General features: G+C 33.7%; 1 protein-coding gene across 3 annotated transcripts in view; it reads right to left on the reverse strand.

Moving 5' to 3' along the window:
• Positions 1–2,148: 2,148 nt before the first annotated feature.
• The window catches only part of LOC130676677 (uncharacterized), a 48,413-nt gene continuing 30,400 nt past the window's right edge, over positions 2,149–20,161 (reverse strand). For 2 of the 3 annotated variants that reach the window (XM_057483096.1, XM_057483095.1), the window contains 9 exons: positions 14,523–16,361; positions 13,688–13,989; positions 12,789–13,466; positions 7,790–12,693; positions 6,097–7,688; positions 5,697–6,011; positions 5,300–5,604; positions 4,834–5,211; positions 2,149–3,460 (listed from right to left, as the gene is read on the reverse strand). In XM_057483096.1, coding sequence (XP_057339079.1) covers positions 3,425–3,460; positions 4,834–5,211; positions 5,300–5,604; positions 5,697–6,011; positions 6,097–7,688; positions 7,790–12,693; positions 12,789–13,466; positions 13,688–13,989; positions 14,523–16,361 — 10,349 coding nt within the window. In that variant the 3' untranslated portion in view covers positions 2,149–3,424. The remainder of the gene's footprint in view (positions 3,461–4,833; positions 5,212–5,299; positions 5,605–5,696; positions 6,012–6,096; positions 7,689–7,789; positions 12,694–12,788; positions 13,467–13,687; positions 13,990–14,522; positions 16,362–20,161) is intronic. The other variant, XM_057483097.1, reaches the window with a different exon arrangement.

The following is a 20,161-nucleotide window of genomic DNA, read 5'->3' on the forward strand; positions in this document are numbered from 1 at the left end:
ATTATCAACCTCGATTAAACATTGAAAAAAATATTTTTTTTATAATATTGCTATTGGTCCGTTTTCTTATGATCATAAGCCACTTAAAAATTTTTTTGAATCATTTTTATCCCGTATTGTTTAAAAAATTGTTATAAACAAATGCGTTGTTTATAACATAATCAAAAATTTGTTTTTCTTAACATAATCTTTGATGGAAATTACGATTTAAAAAAAAAAAACCGTTTCTTAAAATAATTTTTTTATTACTTAAAAACGCATTTGTTAATTAACTAATTTTTTCTAACACTTGTTATAAAAATTAAGGAACCATTTTTTTTTTAAAAATCATAATTCTTCTTGCTCTTTGATGTCTGAAAAAAAAATTTTTTTTTTATTTAAATTTACATTGTTTATACAATAAACAATTTGTTATAAACAATTGAATTTTTAATTTATATTTTTTTTTTTACTCTAAAAAATAAAACAATAACAGCCCAATATCAACTTTTGTAAAAAAATAGATTTTTCAATTTTTTATTTAGTTTCTAGTTCTGTTGTATATTCAAACTTACAAAAATTTTTTTTTGGTTTTTAAAATCAAAATATCTCATTAACTATAACAGATACGATAAAAGTTACTTATGTCTTTTTCATTATGTATTTTTTTCTTAAATTTTTATAAATAATTGCAAAAAAATTATATAAATAATTAAGTTAGAGCTTTACTTTAGTTATTAATTTGTTAAGTAGCTAATTTAGAAAAAAAAAGTCTTGATGAATTTGTTGTATCTGCAATAGTTTATAAGTAATATTAATAATAAACAAAGAAAAGCAGGCGCGAAAGGTAAGTTTGAATATACAACAGAACTAGAAACTAAATAAAAAATTGAAAAATCTATTTTTTTACAAAAGTTGATATTGGGCTGTTATTGTTTTATTTTTTAGAGTAAAAAAAAAATATAAATTAAAAATTCAATTGTTTATAACAAATTGTTTATTGTATAAACAATGTAAATTTAAATAAAAAAAAAATTTTTTTTTCAGACATCAAAGAGCAAGAAGAATTATGATTTTTAAAAAAAAAATGGTTCCTTAATTTTTATAACAAGTGTTAGAAAAAATTAGTTAATTAACAAATGCGTTTTTAAGTAATAAAAAAATTATTTTAAGAAACGGTTTTTTTTTTTTTAAATCGTAATTTCCATCAAAGATTATGTTAAGAAAAACAAATTTTTGATTATGTTATAAACAACGCATTTGTTTATAACAATTTTTTAAACAATACGGGATAAAAATGATTCAAAAAAATTTTTAAGTGGCTTATGATCATAAGAAAACGGACCAATAGCAATATTATAAAAAAAATATTTTTTTCAATGTTTAATCGAGGTTGATAATTTTTTACTTCAGTAAATTGTTAATAACAAAGTGAAAATTAACAATTTTTTAAATTTTCCAACGGGAATCTATTCTATAGCCTTTAGAAAATAGCTCCATGAATGGAAAAAAATTCCAGATTTATAGTTTAACAATTATTGCACTTTTAATGTTGATGTTCATACTACAAAAAAATTGTTAATTAATTAATGGATAACTAATTGAAAAATCACGATAAAAATTTTTGATCGCCGGACGATTGTTCATTCATCGATTCTGTAGGTGCCTGAATTTTTTCATTTCTTAATTTTCATATTTAATTGGTTTAAATAATATTTATTTATTAAAGGTCCGAAGTGGGCGGAGCTTACGCAAGCGAGAGTTCCCGTTTTCGGCCGTATTTTCAACCCTCTATAAAAATTATAAATATTGGTCCTAGAGTTCGGGGAGGTAGGACTTTTTTTTAGGAAATTTCTTCCTCTTTTTGGATCTTTTTTCACATTTCAAAAATTTTGAATACTTTTTGAGATATTCGCAAAAAACTAAACCCCCTTTTTTTTTTTACTAATTTGTTTATAACTTTTGTAATTTTTTCGCGCCCCACTCCAAATTTTTCAAAAAGTTTCTAGATGCGATGACGAATCGAATGACACCTCGATCATAATTTTCCGAGGCGAATAAAAAACTTTGACCCAAAAGGCACATGTTGACTAGACTAGTAAATAAATGATTCTTGACACTATTTTATTATTAAAATTGTATTATTTTTTTTTTTTTTTTATTGTCAAAATAAAAAGTACATGGCTAAGCTAATAATTACACAAAAATACAATATTTACGAAGTAATAAAAGTTGGAAAGGCAGTTATGTACAATAGAAAAAAATAATCATGCATACATATTATACGCAAATTAAATAATGCGTATATTACACTTTTATATGCTGTAATTATTACAGTATCATATATTTATACTTTAATTAATTTTTTAACATGATTTTGTTAGTGTGAATTTTATTATTTTATTTTTGCAAATAGATATAAAAGTAGAAATAGTCTTTTTTTTTAAATATAGACAAACGTGTTAAAGATTCGTTGACACGTAGTTATTTCATGTTAATACATTAATTTTATAAAATATTCTTAGTTTAAATCCCTTTATTTTTACTCGTTCCCGAAGTAATAGAAAATTTTTAATTTTTATCATTTTAAATCTTTTTTATATAAACTATTACTGTTCGTTCACCCACAATTAATAATAATAGTAATAATAATGATTAATATGAGTCATAAGTTGCAACGTTGCACGGCTTCATTTATTTAAAAGTTTTTAAAATAAACAATACGTTTATTGTTATAAAATTTTGAACAATTATCTAACAGTCCCAGCATATATAATTAAATATTAGTTTTGAAAATTTATGTAACGAAGCCGAGCAACATGGATACTCATAGTAAATCAATTAAACAAAACAAAAATAACAATAACAAATTCAATATAAATCTCTTTCTTCGATTTTATGAAACATATAATCGACCACATATATGTATATATAATTATATGATATTAAATATCAAAATCTAACAATGTAATTTAACAGTCAAATATAATTGAAAATTTATAATATTTTTTTGGCACGAGATATTTGTCTTTTATTTGACTTTTCATTTATTAGTTTCTTTACTTTCTATTCTCAATGAATTTTTTGAATAGTTACTTTTATTTATCGGTCGTACAATATATCTTAATATAAATGATATTTCAAATATGAAACAATAATATATATTTAAATAAATAGGTTTGCGTAGTGTGAAGACGATGAATTATATTGCCTTATATCAGACTTTTTCTACAAAGAACAAACGACAGAAACAGTGACTGGCACAATCACCTTCATAATATGGCCTGCACCTCAAACATTCACAGGTAATATATAAATGTATACTTGATATGTGTACGTACGAGGGCATATATATATTTTAAATGTATAATAACAATAACATTGAAAATTTTTTTAAATATTATTTGGCAACAACGAATTTCACTTTTCAAGTCGATAATTAACTCTATAGTGAATCAAAGTTGGAATCACGATCGCTAGCCTGTAACATACAAAATTCGATATTACTATAATGCGTGTACATATAATTTTTATATATAATTATTAAGTTATTATTATACTGTATTAAAATCTATATGTGTACACTGAAAACACAATTTCTTTATATTAAATATATTGATGGAGTTTATACTTTTTAATAAGACCTTATTTATATTAAAGATATATTATTGATAATAAATATATATAGTCATAATTTAAACAGTGACAAAATTTTAGAGTATTTAATACAAATATATCATATACTTGAGCAATCTATTCTATTCAATTATATATCATTTAATATTGAATAGATATTTTAGTCACTTTCAATTAGAACTGAAATTCTATTTCAACCAATGTTTTTTAATAATAAAACTACCTAAATTTCCCGCAAATATAATCTTAATAGTTAAGATATCGTACACTCGTTGTCATTAATGCCTGGTCCCCTGCATGGCTAAGATTCTATAGTCTGGGGGACCAGGCATTAATGACAACGAGTGTACTTATTACTAAGATATGCCAAGAGGGCGGTCACACGCGCTAGCGGAAAATAATGAAATTAAAACAAAAAAGAAACTGCCCACCTGTCTAAAAGATTGGGTAAATCAGCATCCATTTTTATTAATCAGTGTCAGTGCGATAACCATTTATAATTGTATAGAGTTTTCAGTTAAATAAAAAGTACTAAAAGTGATAATAAATGCTAAATGATTTTAAAAAGAGAATTAGAGTGAATAAAATACCAATGTGATATTAAATAATAATTAAAAAACTATAATTGTTAGTTTTAATTTTACTATATAATTATCTTATTTATATTATATTCATTCTTATAGTGATTTTGCATTAATTAATGTTTTTTATATTATTTTATTAAAATTATAATAATAAAAAAATATAATAAATGTGACAGTTTTATTATTAATTAAAATACATTTACTTTCCTAAAATAGTTTTACGATTAATTGAAGATTTTTTATTTTTGATTTAATCCAATATATTTTCAACGGAACTATCCGAATAATTAATTTAAATATAGACTTATTTAAGTACCATATTATTTAATATATAATTAATTTAAGAATTCTACTTCTTCATTCAAATATCAATATCTTAACTATATATTAATATATCTAGAGTTGCGCTAACAGTGAAGGATATTAGTAATTAATAAGTTAGTACTAGGCTCAAATACTAGTGAATCTTAACTATAAATATATGTAGAGTTGTGCCAAGAATATTCGATTATTTAAAATGAATATATTGTTTATTCATAATGAACGGAAATCTAATTCTCCATAATTAACTCTACCATTTATTTGTATTAAGTATAAATATATCGTTTTTCCAATGTATACATAAAGTACTTACTGCTCGATCTGGATTATATAAAGGAGTATGTCGAAGTCGAAGAGTACTACCAAGATCTCTTTCAGCAGTGATAGGACCCTCACTAGCACTATCACGCGCATCACGAGTATCTTTAGATCCTCGACTTGGTGACTGTTGTTTGATAGAAGTATCACCAGTGCACGATCGTCCAACGCTGGAATTTTCTTCAGCCGAATCTAAGGGAAGAAGTTTTGTTGTTGCTTGAATCGTCGTTGCATCACATGAAGGAGCACCTAGAGTCGATGTTCCGTCTTGAAAGTCCATCGTACTTCGCAGAGTTTTTAAAGTCGATGGTTCGAAGGTATCATCCAGTGTTGATTCACCATCACCAGTTGTTTTTAATACCGTTGCTGATACCTATTATTTAAAATTATTTATTTCATGTTCTTTGTATCAATTATTTAAATAATTTAGTCATAATGAAATATGAATTAATTTTTATTACTTGAAATCCAGCACTAACGAGCGCACCATTATTGGGAGCAGTTGGATTTTTAACTACTCTAATTCCAGTCTCTTCAATATACTCTCTTTTAACGTATTCTTTAGCTGTACTAGCAAGACTTGGTTTACGATTTCCAACTGGCGGACCACCTTCGAGATAATTGATGAGTTTATGTTCCTCGGCTGCAAAAGTACTCATAGGTGGCTTTGAATAATTCTGAGGTGATTGTGGTCCAGATCGGTATTTAGCTCGTGGAATCATTACACTCAGTGTGCGATCTGTGTTTGCTGCTTCATTTATCGGAGCTAAAATTATCCATTTAAATTATAATTATTATTATATTAATAATATTTTATGAATACTCGAAACTCTTTAAAAAAAATATATATAAATTTACCTTGAGTTCCGGCAAAAGATGGTTTCTTTGGTGCTCGATATTGCTTAGTAGCTTTTCTCGGTCTTTTCGAACCTGGTGGAATAGGCGCAGTAGATCTTGGTGGTGGTGGAAGAACATGTGGAACATGATGTGGAATTGCAAGGTCTGCAACACTACCTTCACTGCTTGTGTCACCTCCTGTTCCTGTATTAATCATAGCTCTTCTATCTCCTGATTTTCTGGCTCTGTTTGGAGTACGTAAGCACGTTAAAGCTAAAAAGACACCCAGTAGACCGAGTAAAATAGCTCCAATTGTTACGACAAATATCAGCAATACTGTAAAGATTTACAAAAATTCAAAATTCAATTAATTGAAAATTCTTCTTTTATTTATTTATAATTAAAATAAAATTGTTTGTACCTTTCAAATTAACTTGGCAACGCTGGCCACTGTGCCAAGGGAAACATTCGCAAATCTCTTGACCATGGGAATTAGTTACACAGTGACCTTTGTTGTTACAACCAGCACAGCCCAGCGGTGCTTGAGAACATACTCTTCCAGGATAAGCTGAATTTTCAGATAAATCAGCCCATCCTTCTTTGCACGAACACTGGTATGATCCACGTAAATTGAAACATGTTGCATGAGGTGAACAGTCATGGTGAGGTCCACCCTCTTCAGTTGAGCATTCATCAAAGTCCCTTGCATCAATAGTATCAATATTTCTTAATGCAAATACTTCAGTTCCACCCAGACTATAATTACTGCTTATTAAATATTTTTTTAGTATATCTTTAAGCCGAGTTTCGCTGGTGTTGTCACTCAACTGAAGATGGAATTCTACTTGAGCTGGATGAGGATAGAATCCAGCGATATCAAGTCCTCTGTATATGTCTCTCAAGTCACTTTGCATCAGAGTTCTATCGAGAGCTTCTCGTGTTGGTCCAGCAAGTCTTCGGAATGGTGTTGATGAACTATCATTAATTGGCTGATCATATTGTATAGACTCTCTACCGATACGCTCAAGACCCACACGAAGTGTGTATGTGTATGTCGGTTTGCAAGGACGATCCAAAAACATACGTGAAAATCCTGGACGACATATACATCTAGCTTCACCACTAACTATAGCACACATTTCAGATTTTGCTGCCCGGCATTCTGGCTGACATTGATTGGTACTTGGACGATGTGGTACAACAGGAGCCCCAAGAATGCTACCAGACAATACACGATGTATTTCATTACCTGCTGGATCTTGTTCATCACGTGAAATCTCTTCTTCACCTCCATACTCTGCTTCAACTTCTTCAGCGTCAGCTGCTGGTGGATTTTGATCACTCATTACCACAAATATTGAGTCAACATTATCTGGTGACGTTTCATAAGAGGGCAAGTGAGTTGCAGGTTGAAGAATTGTTGTAACTGATGTTATTACTACACTGGTAGGTCGTAGTAATGTTTCCGTTACGGTCTCTACGATAGTTGATGTCAAGGTATGGGTCAATAAAAGTGTTCTTGTTGTTGGTGGTGATCCTAAGACTGATGTTTCCGTTCGTGTAACCGTCAGAGTCTTAAAGTGAGTAACAGCTATTGGTTTCATCTTCATTGTAGTCATCATTGTTGTGGTTGTGACATTTCTAGCATTTTTATATACTCTAGTATCAGAATGCTCTTTCATAGTTTTTGTTATTGAGTTACGGAATTTAGTAGAGGAGCTACCATACTTTCTCTTGGTTGTTGAAGTGAAGGTAACGTCACTTGGATTGATACTCTGTTTTATAGTGTATGGTCTGTGCCTCAAAGATTGTGTAGAGTTAACTCGACTAGATAAAATACTTTGACGGCTTGCTTCTAGAACAACTGATGGTTTTCTTGAAGTATCATAAGACGAAAGTCTGGTAATGTGTACTGGAGATCGTGTTGATGAACTGGATTCTACTTGTGGTAATCGTAGACGTGTTGGCATTATTAAATTAGTTGAAAGTATTGCCGTAGGTTGCACAGATACTCTACAAAAATTAGAAAAAAAAGAAAGAATTATATAAATTATCGTAAATTGAAGTAATAAAAAAATTTTTATAATATACTAGTATACAATTTTAAATGTTACCTTGAAATTTGTTTTGTTTCAAACGGCCGAACTGTATAAACACTAACATGTTCAGGCTTTCTAGTCTCTACTGACTTTATAATATCGGACACATCCATCACGATAGGCAGATCAACAGTGCCATGAATAATTGGAATTGTAGATTCGACAATATCCTGCATTACTGGTATATGACTTGTAGCAACTGCTGTTGCAATTTGTATAGACCCGGATACAGCAATAGCAGGTCTAACAGTAGCAATTTCAATTGGCCTAGAACTTTCTATAACAGGTGGACGTGGTGGGACCATATCTTGAGATAATAATTCCATCAAGAAAGGCCGAGATTTAGTTGGCCTTGGGATTGTTGGTGGCACCATATTAACACTTGGTACTGATGGTGAAGATGGTGGTGGTGGAGTTTCTCCAACAACTTTAGAAGAATCTAAAGGAATGTATTTTGGTGGTGGTGGTCTTAATCCAGAGTCATTTATTGCCGTTGATGAAGGCCTCGCAGTTGTAGTTGTAATAACTACTGGAGGTGGTGACATTCCGACAACGTCTGCAGGGATTGGAGGTGGTTTAAGGTCACCTTCAGCATTATCATTGTTTATATTGTCTTGACTTGTTGTTTTTGTTGTTGGTGGAGGCATCATTTCTTGAGAAGGAACTTTTAATTCATTAGAATTACTTGCTTTATTTATTAACTGAGTTCTTTTATTGTTTGGCAAATTTTGTTCTTCTTCGTGTACTGCGAAATTTGTTTGGTAAGCGGTTTCAAGAGTTTCTCGATTTCTATCTTTAGCATGAATGATGATAGGTCGCATATGGATATTTGATTTTTCAGAATGTAGTGTTGATTCTTCATTATGGTGATTATTTTTATCCTTTTGCGAGTGTTTTGTTTTGGACGATGAACCAGAAGAAATAGTAATTGGAATCGGTAGCACAGGTCTTGGCTTAGTAAGTATATGTGGATATGCTGGATGAACTCTAGTACCTATAGATGGTGACGTAACTTCGGGATTGCGAATTTTTTCCGTGTTAACGTATTTAGAGTCTGAATTACCGTGAGAATGATTTGTTCGGGTGAATGTCAAGTTTCTTCTGTTGGAATAATAATTCTCATTGTTTATCTTGTGAATAGTTTCCCAGTCTATGGGAGGTCGAGCATGACCACTGGGAGGTTTAGGATCACGTGTTATAGACATTTCTTTTTCGTGTTCAAAAACTGGACGTGGCGTTGATACAACTTGGTGATGCTGGAATGGTTTCAGTTTTGTTGGTTTTTCAGGAACAAATTTAGAGATAATGGCAGGTGGTTTTAAATCAATTGTATCGTCATGTTCAAATGGCTTGGAATTAGATGTTGTAACCTTATCACCAAATGGGACACTTTGAATCACATCATAGCCTAATTTGTCATCAGAAATTCTTTCATTTTCTCGATTTTCCGTTTCTGTGTTGTCTTCATAAATTTCATACGGCTTTATGACATTTACAGAAGGATAATTATTGTTGTTATAATTTTCTGGTGGAGTTTCCGTTTTAGTTTGGTAGAAAGCATTTTCTTCAATAGTTTCAACTTTTTTAGTTGATGATTCTACGTTATTGAACGGTTTTTCTGTTTGATTGCTCGCATCTTGTACTTCTAATTCAAATTGGATCGGTTCAATTGGTTCATCATATTCGTGTTCTTCAGTAAATTGATCCTCAAATTGTTGATGCTGGTGTTCTAGTTGTTCTTGCTGCTTTTGGTGCTGTTCTTGTTGTTCTAGCTGTTGCTGCTGGTGTTCTAGTTGTTCTTGCTGCTTTTGGTGCTGTTCTTGATGCTCTTGTTGCTGCTGCTGTTCTTGCTGCTGTTGTTGTTTTTGCAGTTGTTGTTGCAGTTGGTGTTGTTGTTGATGCTGTTGCTTTTGATGCTGGTGTTGATGTTGTTGCTGTTGATGCTGGTGTTGTTGTTGTTGTTGATGCAACTGCTGTTCATGTTGCTGTTGATGCTGCTGCAATTGATGCTGGTGTTGTTGTTGATGCTGGAGCAGCTGTTGTTGTTGTTGTTGTTGTTGTTGTTGTTGTTGTTGTTGTTGTTGTTGTTGTTGTTGTTGTTGTTGTTGTTGTTGTTGTTGTTGTTGTTGTTGTTGTTGTTGTTGTTGTTGTTGTTGTTGTTGTTGTTGTTGTTGTTGTTGTTGCTGTTGATCAAATTCATCATGATAATTTATACTTTCTTCAGATTCTTCAGCAGTTGAATCAGGACCAGCTTCAGTTTGTGTATCAGACCAAGGAATTTCAGGTTCATCTGGATGAGGAAGAATTTGTCCAAAGCTCTGTAGAACTGGAGGACTTATGTCAGGAGGCAGCTGATGAACGTGATGATTTTGTGGAGGTGATGGCTGATAGCTGGTTGGCTGAACAGGATGCTGTTGCATAGGTCGCTTAGCATTTCCAATCAATGGATTTCTGTAACCAGTTGCTCCAGTTGGAAGATTTTCTTGAGGCTCTTGATTTTTGTGTTGTTGATAGTTAACATTAGAAGATTGATCATTTTTAGGCTCTTCTTGCCAACTGACTGGAATTTGTGGTGGGTGAGGCGCCTGAGCAACATGTGATGGAGGTCGATAAGGATACTTTAATTTTGTTCCAAATCCTGAAGTTCTGTCTGGATTAGGATAATGAGTAGGTCTTGGTGGTCTTACGGCCGGCCTTGGTCGAACAACTGTAATTCTTGGTTTTGTTCTATCATTCTTCCACTTTTGTTTTAAAACATCATTGGTAATTGTTCTGTTCGGCTTCTCATGGTGATAGCCATATCGATGATGATGATGATGATGAGAAACCTCATTAGGTGGAGAAATGTCTGTAGTTCTTCGAGGTGGAAGTTCATTCAATGGAGGCACATGGTAATCTCTTCGTGGAGGTGAAAACCCTTGTTGGTGTTGGTTAGGTTGAGGTCTTAAATTAGCATTAAGATTTACTGAATCAGGTGAATGATGTACTAAAATTTCTGTGTGTACTTGACCTTGATTTGATTGTCCATGAGATTCAGGTCTTTGAATCAGCTGAACATCTGATGGTCTTTTTTCAGATCGATCATTTGTATGTATCTCAATTTTGTCATGTGGCCGAGGAAATTTTGAATAAATTCGATTGTTAGAATTAGGAATAGTATGTGAATGAGGCTTTTGAGAAGGCGATTTATAATTATTCGATGGTGGTGCAGGTGGGATCATAAAATTTGATGGATTATTTTCATGTTTTTCAAATCCAGTGTAGCCAGGATATTCCTCAGGTTCTGGATAAGGTGAAGGATCATCAAAATATTGTCCACTAATATGTGGTTCATTAGTATCACCAAAAATAAGAGCCTGTGTCCCACCTTGAGGAATAACGACATTTGCCACTTGACTTGGTTGAATATTTACAAGCAATGGTTGACCGGTTGATCGATCTATTACGTGAGGAATTTGATGGATTATTGGCTCAGAAGCTATTAATTGTGTGGGTTCTGGTTTTAACTTAGAGCTTTCTAAGTTGGTACCAGTGATAATGGGATCTTTTTGAGCCCACGGTGAGTGATTATGGTGTACCTCTAAAGGACGATTTGTCCACGGTTGAGACTCTTGTGGTGGATACGGATTTAATTCTTGATCAATTCTGGAAGGAGTTGGTGGTGCTGGGGGAGGCATTAATGGATCTTTTGAGCTCCAAGGTCGTTTGAAGATATTAGAAATCCACTCAGGTTCTTTTGTATTGATGTTTGGATTAGCATACTTATCAATATTAGGTCTTCCAGGGGGTTTAAGAAGTGGATCGTTCTCTAAAATATCATGTTTTAATCCGTTTCTCATCGGTTCTTTATTTAAGTGATGAGGAATTTTCGGTGGACGTTTAGAATTTAAAGAAATAGCATGAGGATTATGACGACTAGGTTCGGGTCTGTCATCTTTAATCACTTCCAAAACAGGATGAACTGGAATATTAGGTACAGATATTGGTGGAGGTTTCATTCCAAAGTTTTGATTTTCATTTCCATTTTGAAGATATGTTTGAGGTGGTCGGGGTGCCAGTATACCAGGCTTACCAATAATAACATCACTGTTTGCTGTAATAACTTCTCCAGGAGATATTGGAATACCATCAACAAGACTCGCTGCAACTTTATGCCTCGTTTCCGGTAAAAAGTTTGGATTTGGATTAGCTAATTGAGCAGCAATATTTTGACTCTCCGCTGTTTCAATATCACCATCTGCGAACTCGGCAACAGGTATATAAATTGGTGACCGCTGAGTCGTGAGTTCTTGAGGCTCTTGATTAACAACTGGAGGATTTGAAGCCTGCGGTATAGTATCATTTCGACGATTAGCTGATGGCTTGCCTTGAAGAAGTCCAGCCATAGCAGTAATAACTGGTCCCAAAGCAGACAACCCATTGATCCCAAGAGATCCAAGACTCAACAAACCACCTCCAACCGGTCGACTTGGAGATCCATTATTATTTTCAGCCGCATCGTTGTCTTGAGTTAATAATTCGTCGTGAGTTATTGCTGAAGACGCGCTGGTATCCAAATCACTTGTATTTTGCTCACTCTGTTGTTTTTCTGGTTCATCTTTCTGAGGCTCTGTTTCAGCTTCAGAAGACTGGGATACTGGAACTTCAGAGTTTTCGATAACTGATTCAGATGACTCTAGAGAAGCTGTTGGTTGAACTTGTGTACTAGTGCTGGATGAATCAATCTGGTCTTCTTCATCAAAAAAAATAATTGTTGAACCCGTAACAACATTTTTTACTGAATCTGAGTGATGAGCTGTCGTCAAAAGGTTCATATAACCAGCATTAAGTAAACTTGGAGCTATAGATTCTGTTACAACGTTCTCTACTACATGAGATCTTGAGGAGATGGTCGTAGAAGTTTCGCCATCAGGGCCAGCCTGTAGTTAAAAAAATTATAATTTATCGTTATTGGTAATAATGAACATAATATTTTATCAAGATGATTACTAAAGTAGTAAATATTAAAAATTACCTGAAGTAGTGTGGTGAAATATGTGAAAGTTGTCAAGTAAGTCTTGGTAGCAAATATCTTAATAGGTTCAATACTTGGCGTTGCAGTCACCTGTGTATCGATAACACCAGTCTTCTTCACCTTTTCCACAGCAACATCTGTTGAAGTAGCGACGTTTGTTCGGACAACGGTACTGCTACCTTTTTCAAGATAAGTATTATAGTAAGTATAAGTGATGTAATATGTTTTCATAATGTCCGTAAGAGTATCCTCAGGATTATCAAGAGCTGTAAGTGTTGTGGTGACACTAGTTGGACGAGGCGGAGGTGGTACTGATTCAGTGATAATAAGACGAGTAATGGTGTCACTCATAGTTGCTATTCTTGTCATTCCGTCTTCAATAAATGTCTTTTCAAGGACACGTGTACTGAGATAAGTATTTGTTTGAGGTGGTGATGCTTCAGACGGCTCTAGAATCATATCTAAGTAATGCTGTGGTGCCGTCACTGTATTTGTTATTACTTTCTGACTGCTTCCTAGAGCGTTGTCTGCATCCGGATGGTCTGTGTTCAATGTAAGATATGTGTAGGTTGTCTTGAATACCTCTGTTCTTAAAGTGGGCGAAGCAGCAAGAGTTACTGCTGCTGATTCTGATCCTGGCTTTCTATGGCGTTCTTCTGTTGCCGTATTTGCGACGACCTTGAAGCAGAATAACATTCATTGTTATAGTATAGCATTTATTATTAATCTTGTCACGTATATTATTTTACTTTCTTAAAGAATTCTCGGATTACTCTACGAGTATTTTATTGTATGCATTAATATAATAAATACTATCTAGTACATTGAATTTAAATTTAAAATGATTTAAATATATTTAAAAGAATGTATAAATAAAAATGAAAATAAAAACAAATTACCTGTTGGTCGGTCGAAACGATTGTTGTGCCATCCTTAGTAATGGTATTTAAATAAGTAAATGTCGTTGTGCAAGTCTTGGTAACAAATTCGTTAGGATCTTCTTGAGGCATAAGCATAACAACTGCGTCTGAGAGAGTTAGTGTGGGTTGTGGATTTGAATTTTCCCATCGCAATGCTGGCGTGGGACCAGCAACTATAACTTCTACCCCATTTGACATTACTCGTGTCGCCAAGTTGAGCCTTCTTCCTTCACCCTCCGCATCTTCATCCATCATCCTTGTTTCACGCCTTGATTCTTGTCCTGTTGTTTATTTCAATTTTTTATTAAATATATATCCTCTTAAAGCTCAAACAGAAAACATTAAATGTTTTATTTTTGTCTTTAATTATTATGATTTTTAATTTTTTTATTATTTTTTAAGATAGTTAACATTTATAATAGACAACAGGAATTTATATACAGAACATGAAGAATTTCGATAATGAATTTACAATATTTACATTAGAAAGTAATTAAATATGTAAAGAATAGATCAGATTGAATCGTCAAGTTTTTTTATAAACATAAAAATTGAAAAAAAATTAATTAAGTAATTAATTAAACAATTAAATGAAGAATAAGAAATTTTTTGTACAGAAATTTTTTTTTTTTACATAAAGAATAAATATTTAGAAATATTTTTGAAAGATCTTTTAGAGCAAAGAACTATATATATTAAATTATTGAATAAATAATTACGGTATGATGGGTTTCTAAGGATTTTATTTGGAGAAATCCTCGATGATTGAATAAATTCCTTGATATGAAATTTAAGGAACTGGGATAGTACTCACCATCGGGTTCTCGACGTGAGGCAGTCGTTACGGTGCTGAGACGTATAGATTCCACACTCTCGATTGAGGAGGGTATGATTGTAACAGGTACTGTCAGTGTCAGTGTCGTCACGCGAGGTCGAACAGTCGTTGAAGACGTCACCTGAGTTTCTAGTCCATTTAATTTAGTGACAACATAAGTATAAGTTCTTAATCGAGTTGAGGTAACAATAGTCTCGGTGAAAACAACAGTTGGAATTGGTTCGAATTCCAAGGATACTGACGCAGGAAGCGAATGATTTTCATAATTCACCTCTGACTCCTGCTCATTTATAGGAGATTGAGATGGAAACATTTGTGGGAAATCTGGTCTTGATAAGGATAAGTAGAGTTCGTCAGAAAGACCAGCTTCAATTTCTTCAGGCGTTGGCGAAGTCACAAAAGTTGTCGTTGTTGTTGTTTTTGTTGTCATTGTTGAGCTTGAACTTGAGCTTGAAGATTCAGTTTGTAGAGTTTCAGTTGGTTCAAAAAGAGACTGATGATCCTCAGAATGGCTTATAGATGATTCCAATGGAATCACACTTGGTATATAACTCATTAAAAGCTGATCAGATTCAAGACTTGACGACAATAAAGAAGAAAAAGTTTCTGTGTAAGGTTTTAGTGGTACAACACTTAGTTCTTCTTCTGAATTTTCATTAATATTTTCTGTTGTATCATAAATTTGTTCAGATTCGGGAGATGATGATGAAGATGGTTCTAAAAGTACTTCTGTCGTACTTGATTGAGTAGTAGATTTTGAATCCTTTAAGTTAACATTTTCAATTGTTGTTGAAGAAGACTCTGTTGTTTCTATTTTTTCAGTTATTGGAATTTTTTCTGTCGTCATTAATTCTTCACTCTCATTATTCTGAACATGATCGACTTTTTCATTCTCAGATTCTTCGTATGCGTGCCTTTGCGAATCGACTATGTCTTGAACAATTTCTTCGGTCGTAGAATTATTTTCATCCTCATCTACATCTCCATTCTCTTCTTCATCATTATCGGACGATGCAGGAAAAAAGAAATTGTCGGTAATAATTACTGGTGTAATATCACTTATTGTACTAGGTTCTGCAGGAATTTCTATCTCAAACTTATTTGAAAGTTCCTCATTTTTAGCATTCTCAACATCTGGTTTTTCAATGTCATTAGCTGCACCTACAAGACTCGGTAGTAATTCAGCTGACTCATCTATTTCACTTTGAGTATTTTTCACATTACCATCTTCTTCTACATTGTCTTCAGTATCGCCTTCATCATCATTATTAACATCGTCACCCTCATCACCTTCTTCATCATCATTATCAGGAATTCCATAAAAACCTGTCGTAATAATAGCAAATGTCGGAGTTGATGAAGCAACAGGTCGTACTGTAACAAGTTTTTTTCTAGTTACTCGTGTTTTTGGTGCCTGAGTTAACCCAATATTTGCAGTTGGTCTCAATTTTCTCGTACGAGTAACCGTAACTTTATGACGTTTTGGTAATGTACTGTCAGGATAAATTGAATCTTCATAATCAAATTGTCTCGATCGAGCACCAAGACTTCTAACACGTGTTACAACAATTCGTCGCGGTGATGGTGGAATTATTTTTTCAGGTATTGAAGATTTTGTGTAAGGCACAAGTGGTCGTTTTCTTACTACAGTATATTTGTGTGCTCTTTCAGCTTTTCTATTGTGAGATAAATGAGATGGTACTCGTACTCGTATCACTTTTCTTCGTTTAGTTTGAACATAATCATCAGGTTCATCGTAATAATCATCGTAGTAACTTTGTTCATCAATTGAATATTTTTGTTCATCAATAGCATCATCTGAAAAGACCATGTCTTGTCTTTTTTCTCTTTTTTTTAATTATTTAATTATTTATCAAAAACCACGTGCATCAATCACCAGCATAATAATAATATTTTTTTTTTTTTTTAAATATAAAAATATAAGCTTTTAGCGCAGCGTTAAAGCGTGTCATGGTGTATATTATATACGTGAATCCAGTTGTCTTCAATAAATAATAAACTTTTTTTTATATTTGGTCACAAGTCATTTCTGAGAGTTTTCGTTGAGTGTGTGGGCGCACGTGCGGCAATAAAGGATATCAAATTTATGGAATTGAGGATTTGAAATGTTCTGAGTGTATGTAAAAATAGTGAGTTAAAATTTAAATAAATAATAAAGAAGGAGAATTGGGAACGAGTTAACTTAGAGATGTATAAAAAATAGTTAAAGATGGATGAGAGAATCTTTGGAGGATTTGGAAGGGATAACTTCCGACAGCTTGATACTTTAAGCCGAATATCATGTACTTCAGACTCACGTCTATAATAAAATAAAGTGAGCAAAGAAAAATGAACGATAAGCTGAGATATAGGACGTTCGGCTTAAGGTACAAGACGCTGTTATATTGGGTATGGAAAGAAATAATAGTTAAGTTATGTATAATTAAAAAAAAAAAATAAAAGAAATATAAATTAGGACAGGATTAGGCACGGATGGACGTGGAAATGTGCCGTCCGACGTCACCCACAACGCTCTCGAGACTCTGTGTTGGTGCATGTACACCCATAAATTCTTCACTGGGACTAAGACCAGATGTAGCTTCAGGATGGGCATAAAGTGATGGTGGAATAGACGGCCTCACTTCGTCAATCAAATCACGTCTTCTTCTTGAAATGGATGAAGTTGAAGAATCATCCATTGTTTTTTCAGAATGAACTTTTTTATTTTCTGATTTAACTTTATGTGCTACTGGTTTATCAAATTCTTCAATTGACGCTGAAGAATCATCTTCAGGTCGATAATCAAGATCTGCTGGTTGATGTTTACGCTCAATTTCACCAGGAAGTGAATTACTTTGACTGGATATTGGCGCGACTGAAAATAGTGGGTCTTGAGGTTGCTGAAGTTGTTGCTGTAGTTGTTGCTGCTGCAGCTGTAGCTGAAGTTGTTGTTGCTGCTGAATTTGTGGGGATTGTTGAAGAAGAAGAAGAAGTGAATTTAGATTAGCAGCTGGTAATGCTGCTGTTGGAGTAACAAGAACTGTATCCGTAATAAATTCAGTAGCTGTGACAACGTCTGTTGATGAATCAACAAGAGTCGTTAGAATTTCTTTACCCCTAAATGTCAAAGGTACAATTGTACTTTTTTCTTTAGTAATTGTTGTAACGTAAGTTGTTGTTCTGACGTTATACTGAGTTGTTGGTGTCGCTTGAACGTCAGGCCCTTGGACATTAGCAAAATTAGGACTTTTAGGACCCAATTGACCTAACAATTGTGACAATAGTATATTTGCAAGAGGATTATTTTGATTATTAAATGATGCTGGAATGGTTGATACAACATTCTCGACAGAATAAACTGTTGAAGGTACAATAAGAGACTGTGAAACACGTCGACCACCAACGGTAGTTAACGTATGCGATACTCTGGTAGTTGGTGTACTGTGTAATAGAAAACGTGTTACTTCAGTCTGACCAAGAGGATTTAATGAAGTCGATTCACTGACGAGTACAACAAGTTTTCGGCCATCACCACCGGTTACTGTGTTATAAGCTTCTGGATTGAGTACTTCAGTACTTGGACTAGCTGTAATGATACTACGAAATTCAGTAGTACCATGAGATACTATAGGAAGTGTTACTTCAGTTGGTACATAATGAGTAACCGTGATTGGACTATCGTCTCTGCCATAACCATTCAAATCTTCTCGTGATCCACCTCTGCCTCTTGGTTGTACTCTTCTATTAATATTTCGATTTCTTGAAATTGTCCATGGAGTAGTACCTCGTCGAGAATCATAAGACTCCGTTGTACGTCTTCCGTTCGTAGTTCTGACTCTTGAATTTGGTCTCCTCAAATTATCTTGCTTAGTAAGAGAAGTACGTTTATAAGAAGGATTCTTTTCTCGTAAAGTGAATTGTCTTCCTGTTGATGCAGTAGGACTAGGTTTTACACGACTGTTAGTTGGTCTTCTGTTTCGTGTATTTGAAATTTCACCGGACTCACTGGAATATTTTTCGGTAGTACTTTTGGCAACATTTCGAGTCGATGAAAGAGATCTTCCTCTTGCGATATATCGAGATCCAGGTTTTACAATTTCATCTTCATCATTAGAAGTATCGTCATCTGATCGATCTTCTGCTGACGTAAAAATATTTCCAGGTCTGCGGTATCGATTAGCTGAGTATGAACGTAATTGAGGTGCTTGACGTTTTGATCTTCTTCTCTGGGAAATGTATCTATTACCATATGTAGGTCTTGACGTTGTAGAGGACACATCAGTTTTATTGGGAATCCGACGACGTTTATTATTTTCTGAACCTTCATAATCGTTGTCGACTATTTCTTCAACTAATTTTTCATTTTCGAGATTAATAACATCACTCTCTTCGGGATTTTCAATTTCTTCTACTGGGTCTGGTTGACGTTGGTTGATGAAATTTCGAGGTGGGAAGAGACGATTATTACCTCTGGAACGTGAAGAAAATGGTGGAAGCGTCAGAGAATTAAGTGATCGGGCGTTAGAAGATCGAGGAGCAACTGTTGGAGTTTTTGGGGTACTTGTTGTAGAAGTAGTAGTTCGTCGTGGTTGAGAAGTACTACGTGATACTGGAGATAGATTTAATGGTCTTCTAAATCTAAGAAGCGGATTAGTAGATCTTCTTGAAGACTCAGTTGTTGTTCTGATTGGTATTGTGGTAGCAGTTTCTTCAAAATCATCGAATGCAGTTGGGAAAGGTGTCTCATCTGTTACAAAAGTTGTTGCAGTAAATTCATTTGCTTCATCTTCTTGATCATCAGATTTTGTGACTGGAGCTATTGTTGGACTAATTGTTTGAGAGGGTTTAATCGAAGTTGAGGATGGTCTAATGCCATTTCTAAATCTTGAAGACGACCCCGCAAATGATGAACTTGATCCTCTGATAGCTGGTCTTGCTGAAGATCCGCGGATAGCAGAACTAGATCCACGTCGAGCAGAAGAAGATGTAGACGAAGGAGAAAATCTGCCTGAACTTCTACTGCGTGCATTTGCTGGCCCGGTTGGTGATGAGCTAAGTGGTGTTTTCCTTCCAGAGAAACGTCTTGATGAGTTAAGTGAAGCTGTTGCGGATGCTAAAATAACTGGTCGACTTCGTGAAGAAGAAAAACGATTTCCTTTCGTTCCAGCTAACGTCGCTGTTATTGTCGGTGTGATGTCAGTTCGTGTAATTGTTGTGGCCGCTTGAGCACCTTTTCTTTTTGGATTAAATGTCGGTCTGCTCCGTGACAAGAATGGTCTAATGGCAGGAGTAAATGTACTCTTCCGACCAGGATAAGTAAGACGTGATTTCTTCTTTGGCTTCTGATCATCTTCATTTTCTTCCTCGTCTTCTTCTCCTCCTTCATTCTCTTCTTCGTTAGTTCCATTATCTTCTTGACTCCCTTCAGATAATGATGATTGAATTACTACTGGAGTAGGGGAAGGGAGACCTGGAGTTTGAGAAGCAAAAAAAGATACTGTTGCTGTCGGAGAAACTGTATTTGAGCCATGAAGATAACTAGAAGTACTTTCTATAATTTGTGCATATCGTCCTTCGATACTTGTACCAATAACTTGAGACTGATAAACGATAGTTAC

The sequence above is a fragment of the Microplitis mediator genome, chromosome 10 (assembly GCF_029852145.1).
Source record: "Microplitis mediator isolate UGA2020A chromosome 10, iyMicMedi2.1, whole genome shotgun sequence".
NCBI classification, from domain to species: Eukaryota; Metazoa; Arthropoda; class Insecta; order Hymenoptera; family Braconidae; genus Microplitis; species Microplitis mediator.